Below are 6,308 nucleotides of genomic sequence, written 5' to 3'. Positions count from 1 at the left end.
TTCCGTTCTACACACACATCGTAGGGTGTTTTAGGTGCCAAACTTCATACCACAACTACATTACTGATGTCTGATTGCGGTTTCTATGCCAAGTGTCACTCCTCACTTCAGACCATGCATTGTAGATTGGAGCAGCATCCAACCCAAATGAATCAATTTGTGTTCAGGCTCAGTGATTGGTTAGATTGTAGGGAAACACTTGAGCCACATGCTACGGGTTAGTAAGGGGCTTCAGTTCACTTGTTCCACCCATGTTCTCCTCTTGCATGTGTTTTAATCAGTCACAAGTGATATCACATTATGATCAATATGTACTATGTTGATGATCTTGTTTGGCTTGGATAAGGCTCCCATCTAATGTGGTAACATACCACACACTGTGGCTGGGTCATCCCATGCTTTAAATTCCTGTGCTCTTTGTGTCTGTGTAGCTTTTGTTAAAGTCAGGCATGACTGGCAATGTGTCTCTGCCATTTAACTTAATTAAGCAATATCATTCCATTATTTTTCCCTAGGTGTTTTGTCCGCTTGTTGTCCATTGGCTCTTTGTTCAACTCGAGAAGTAGGTAACAGGTGCTTATACTTAAACATATCTTTTAATCATGTTGTGGGTGTGTCTTGTAATATCTAATATTTTTTTAAGAGAATAAAAATGAAGCTTAACCTCAATCTGTTCTACATTAATTAGTTAATACAAATACAACTTGTGTTCTTTCAGATTTTTCAAATGTCTTTAAAATTATCTACTAATGCCTGTGGTACATTATAGCAGAAAAGCTTATTGCTGTAACATTTATTGCATATGATATCTAATATTGTTGTTTACTGATATGTAATCTATAGATAAATATATTTTTCCATTTGCTTTGGAAGTCATAATTTATTAGCATTTATTTATATTTTGAGAGGTTGAATTGCAATTTTTTCAGAATGTAAATGCTATTAATTAATCAGATGAATACGATGCTCCACCAACCAAAACAGAGCGCTTACTGATCATGTGACAGCTCACAATTAAAGTTCTCATCATTTTCCTTTGGAGCATTTCTTGTTCTTACCTGCTGGGATCCATTTATACATCACGCACGTTAGCGAACAGTCACTGTGATTACATGTATGTTTATTAAATTCCTGCTACTTCTCAAAAATATGTCACTTGTAGGCAGCTATATGATATTAAAGCATGATGAGTTATGTGCACTCAATGGAATCCTGGATCTTTGGAATGTTGAACTTTTATTTAGGTAATTAAAGAACATTATTTAATAGCTTTATACCATAAAATAATAATGAACACACTGCTTGCTGTATCCAACTGGTTACCTTAAACTAATTGTTTATTCCTGGTTTAATTAATGCAATGTTGACAGAATGGCATACTATTCTAAATTTGATGTTGAAGGTTTTTATTTCAGAACGTAAAAACCATTCATAGATATTCCAATGGATGACATTTTAAACATTTCACACATTTTTTGTTTACATATTGCACAGACTGCTTATGAACATGACCAAAAAGAAATTAAGATGATCGTGGAAAAAAAGTGACCAAAAATAGAGCTCAGTATTTAGGATGAGTTAACAACTCAAGTCACAAACTAGTTTCTCTAAGCTTAAGATTTACAGTATATACACTGTTGAACCAATTATATACTAATACATTTCCCAACCACACAGGGAAGACATGGTGATTGGTAGTTAGGCCTGTCCACATACAAAAAGGAGATTTATCAAAACATTGATAGATTAGGACCCACTAGAAAGTCATACTTTTGTCATTTCTTGTACATACCACTTTTTTATACACTCAGTGTATATAGTCTAATAATAGCCTGCATGCACAAAGAAAGCCACTACTTACGACCAGTGTAATAACTACAGTATAATATAAGGAATGTATTTAGTTACCTGTCAGACACTGACCGTACAGTATCCCAGTTTGTATTATTACACCACATGCACTGAGTGGACAAAACATTAGTAACACCTGCTCTTTCCAAGACGTAGACTGGCCAGGTGAAAGTTATGATCCCTTAGGGGAGGACACAGGTTAAAGAAGGATTTTTAAGCCTCGAGACAATTGACACATGGATTGTGTATGTGTGCCATTCATAGGGTGAATGGGCAAGACAAAATATTTAGTGCCTTTGAACTACAGGAGGCTTGTGAGGGGAGGACGGCTCATAATGGCTGGAATGGAGTCAGTGGAATGGTATCAAACACATGGAAACCATGTTTGATGTGTTTGATACAATTCCATTCCAGCCATTACTATGAGCCCGTCCTCCCCAATTAAGGTGCCGCCAGCCACCTGTATTTTGAATGGGGTATGGTAGTAGGTGCCAGGCGCACCGGTTTGAGTGTGTCAAGAACTGCAACGCTGCTGAGTTTTTCACGCTCATGTTTCCAGTGTGTATCAAGAATGGTCCATCAGCCAAAGGACATCCAGCCAACTTGACACAACTGTGGGAAGCATTGGAGAGAAAACATAGGCCAGCCTCCCTGTGGAACGCTTCCGACCCCATGCCCTGACGGTGTTCCTAATGTTTTGTACACTCAGTGTACATACTGTTTTCATTCAAAATCAAGTGTCTGCTTAAAACCTGCATCCAAATGTGTGAGAATCCCTTGTAAAAAAGCAGACCATGATAATGTCACACCAGCCTAGTATATGGAGACTGACAGATTCTTGGTATGCAGTAGTTTTCTTTGAATCAGCCTTATGATGCTTCCTCTTGCAAACAGTCACTGGTGCCAACTCATACTGGCTTGATAAACCTTGGAAAGGACAGTAATATTTATTTGTCAAACAGTACAAATAGATTTTTCTAGATATTTAGAAATGTAAGTTCAGTAAAACTAAAACATGAAAAGGAGAAAGTACCTGTGTACTGTACAGACTATTACAAACATCAAACTGAACATCAGCACTTAAATAAATTAAATATAAAACAGCCGCACAGAAAACAAGTTACTGTTCTATTCACATAAATCTACAGAGGATGAGTCTAAATAATAATAAACAAACAGAGGCAGATTGAATATTGTCCATTTAAAAAATGGTACTGTAAATCAGTGCATTCAATACTGCACATAAAAGTATGAAACACTTTCTGATACAAAAATATGTATGTGTAATGCATAAACTGTGCACTGCAACAACAGTACATACTAAACAAAATAAGTAAAACATAACCATTGTGAACATACACAGCCTGTTCATTTGCAGAAATAAAAAAATAACTGAAATATCTCAAAGACAAAACGGGGAAAAACATGCTTTGTCAAATATCCAGTAATGCCAGGTGGCCTTAGATGTTGAAAGTCCTGTTTTGGAAAACATGACTGATTCAGCAGCACAAGAGGCATTCAATGAGTATCAGAGCCACAGTCACTTTTAAAATGTCCTATGTGGGTTATTTTTTGCACAGAAATGCATGAAATACAACACTTTCTCCATGGCGATAACACCACCCTTGCTGGTTCCTTATTCTAGCGAGTGTCCTAGCTAGCGAGTGCATACAGTGCAGTCTCTGTCAACCTGCTGTGTGTCCACTAGCAGAGTTTCTGTAGTAGTTTCTCCTCTACTAGTCCAAACTGTACACTCACTGACATCTCAGCAATGAACCGCTCACAGCCCTCCTTGGTCACCTGCTTGCAGTAGCGCAAATCAATATGACAGATGCTTCCACAGCGCTTGAAGTATGTCAACGACTGGTCCGTGACTCTGTTGCACACTGCAGAGGGGAGGGAGGAGGAAGATACAGTAGGAGGTTGATGTAATAGGAGCCCATTCAGCATCTTCAGTACATATACACAGACAGATAGGCTCCTCCTATATACTTACCAGTCGTTTGTTTTCTAGGATATAAGGCTCTAGCCAAAACCTCACCATAGTCATGTGCATGGGGATTTCAAGTGCTGTCAATGGGTGATGGCTACCTCCATTAACAAGCTTTCATGTGGTTCCATCAGTGAGTAACTGAGAGTGGATAAGAAGACATCAGTGGTGCCAGAGGCCTCATTAGTCTGACTACCACACGGTTCCCCGACTGTCTCATAATGGGAACGTCTGTCTCTCATTGATCCAACCTTTAAGGGCACTACTCAGAGTGGAGAAACATGGGGAGTGCTTCAGTTATGGTGTTTGTAGTGGTTTTCCTCCACCCCATGGCTCCAACAGCGCATCACAAATAGACACAATTAAAGCTATTTATATAGGGCTTCGCAATATATATAATTAATTCGAATGTATGTTTTAGCGCGATGTTCCAAATGCCTGTATCACAAGAATCACGTTTTTTATTTAGTTTTTGAGCATTCTGTCTTTTTGGTCTCGTCTCCTTCGCTCCTTCTGTGCTGTGTGCACCTTTCTACTCGCACACAGACCCCAAGTCCCTCCCCCTGCCACTCACAACAAAAAGACAAAAGAGCTTCTTCCTCTCTGACAACAAGCGGTTTAATCTAGCTATTTGCATTTGAGGTTTGGTCCAACAGAATCGCTATGTTGTTCACACAGTTGGAGACGGAGAGGAGGGTATATTCATAACAGTTCAACTGTTCTGCCTTTTTAGCAAGCAAATAGATCCAAGTTGGCTAGACTTGAAATATAAATATTAGCTGGCTACTCACTAGCACATGGGCTTGTGCTTGAGATATTGTTTATGAGACCTGTGTTCATTTTCTATAATGCCTGCTACAATAAGTTGGTCATAATTAGTGGATTTGCATTATGCATGGTTCTGGGTCATTTTGTAACAAAATGGCATTTTCATAGACAGACTTGAAAGCCAGATCAGTGATTATTGCAACAACAACAAAAGCAGGTTAAACTATTTTTATATAATATTTACATTATTAGTATGGTTGTGGAAGGCTTATATTTAGCCTATGTGCAATTTCACAAGCCCTGAATTCATTAGATTATTCCTGACTGTTTGAAATGAGGTGTATTGACTGTTAATTGTGCAACAAAGCTTTTTAGAGAAAACGTTTAAAAATAATAATCTAGATCGATATAGAGATAGATATATAAAAATCAATTGGCATCCATGAGGACGTTACATGTCTTTACGGGGGGGTGCATTCTTCTCAGTAGGAGGCCAAGACCTATGCCATGAAGCAATGAATGGGAACATGCCAAGACCTATGCCATGAAGCAATGAATGAACGTTGCAATGAACAGTCAATGGCTGTGTCTGGATTCTAACCAATATGTTCTAACTAGTGAGTAGTACTGCTACTGTTAGTAAATACTTTCAGTAAACAGTAGGCAGGAGGGACATTCTGACATGGCCTTGTATCCTCCTACCGGAGAGGTTGATGTCAGTGAGTGAGTCTCTGGTGGTGCTCCCTGCAGCAGTCAGGATGTTGACCGACTGGTCAGTGACGTGGTTGCAGTAGCTCAAGTCCAGTCTGGTCAGCTGGGGCATGTAGCAGATGAGGAGGTGCAGGGAGGTGTCGGTGATGTCCAGCCCGGCCAGACGCAGGTCCACCACGTTCCGCAGCTTACTCCTGTTGTCCAGCTGACCTAGGGAGGGAGAGGGGGAGAGAGAAAGACGGAGAGATTGAATGTGTCAAGTTGTTTCTAAGCTTCCTTACTTCTACTAGGCGCACAATCAGGTGCAAGCGTTTCCAGCTGTGTGGCCTGTAAAGACAGCCACAAGGGGGCACCAGAGAGCACAGCAAGACCTGACATGGATGGGCTGCTGCAGCCTGACTGGATCGCAAAGCACATTGACATGCTGTTCAAAACTTCACGCCATGTGTCCAGATGGTCATTATAACACATTGGAGGATGGTGGGAATATACCTGGTCTGTTGTCTGTTGGGGGTGAGAGCAGGTCCCTCATCTGGGCGTCTTTGAGCCCCTCTACCCACTGGACGTCCAGGGTCCTCAGCAGCGGGCAGCTGGCAGTGCAGAGGACAGACACAGCCGCCCAGGAGCAGCCTGAGAGCAGCAGCATGCGCAGACCTGCAGGGACAACAGTCAGGGGTTAACAGGGGTCAAAACTCAACATCATCACTCTCTCTCAAATCCTGCTAACACGCTAGCACCTGCTAACACCCTAGCACTGTGACAAAAAAACTAAAGCCAGAATAATACATCATTAGGGCTCCTGCCCTCCAACTAGGCCAGTCCTAACTAACTAACTAACTAACTCTAAACTAAAAACATGTAACATTATCTGCTGCTATTTTCAATCTTTGAGGGGGGGGGGGGGGAGACTAATTGTGATTTTCCATTTAGCAATCGTATTAGTCTCCAACAGTTCGTTAACCTGAGGCTGCAAAAACAAGGAAACAAA

The 6,308-nt window shown here is 40.6% G+C and overlaps 1 protein-coding gene across 4 annotated transcripts in view; it reads right to left on the bottom strand.

Moving 5' to 3' along the window:
• Positions 1-1,352: 1,352 nt before the first annotated feature.
• LOC311128295 (lysine-specific demethylase 2B-like) overlaps positions 1,353-6,308 on the bottom strand; it is a 58,371-nt gene continuing 53,415 nt past the window's right edge. For all 4 annotated transcript variants that reach the window (XM_084160379.1, XM_084160380.1, XM_084160381.1 and 1 more), the window contains 3 exons: positions 5,813-5,974; positions 5,312-5,530; positions 1,353-3,737 (listed from right to left, as the gene is read on the bottom strand). In XM_084160379.1, coding sequence (XP_084016505.1) covers positions 3,556-3,737; positions 5,312-5,530; positions 5,813-5,974 — 563 coding nt within the window. In that variant the 3' untranslated portion in view covers positions 1,353-3,555. The remainder of the gene's footprint in view (positions 3,738-5,311; positions 5,531-5,812; positions 5,975-6,308) is intronic.

This window comes from Coregonus lavaretus (assembly GCF_964263955.1).
Source record: "Coregonus lavaretus genome assembly, chromosome: 4".
NCBI classification, from domain to species: Eukaryota; Metazoa; Chordata; class Actinopteri; order Salmoniformes; family Salmonidae; genus Coregonus; species Coregonus lavaretus.
Note: the sequence above shows the minus strand (reverse complement) of the source record. Positions and strands in the feature narration are given on the sequence as shown.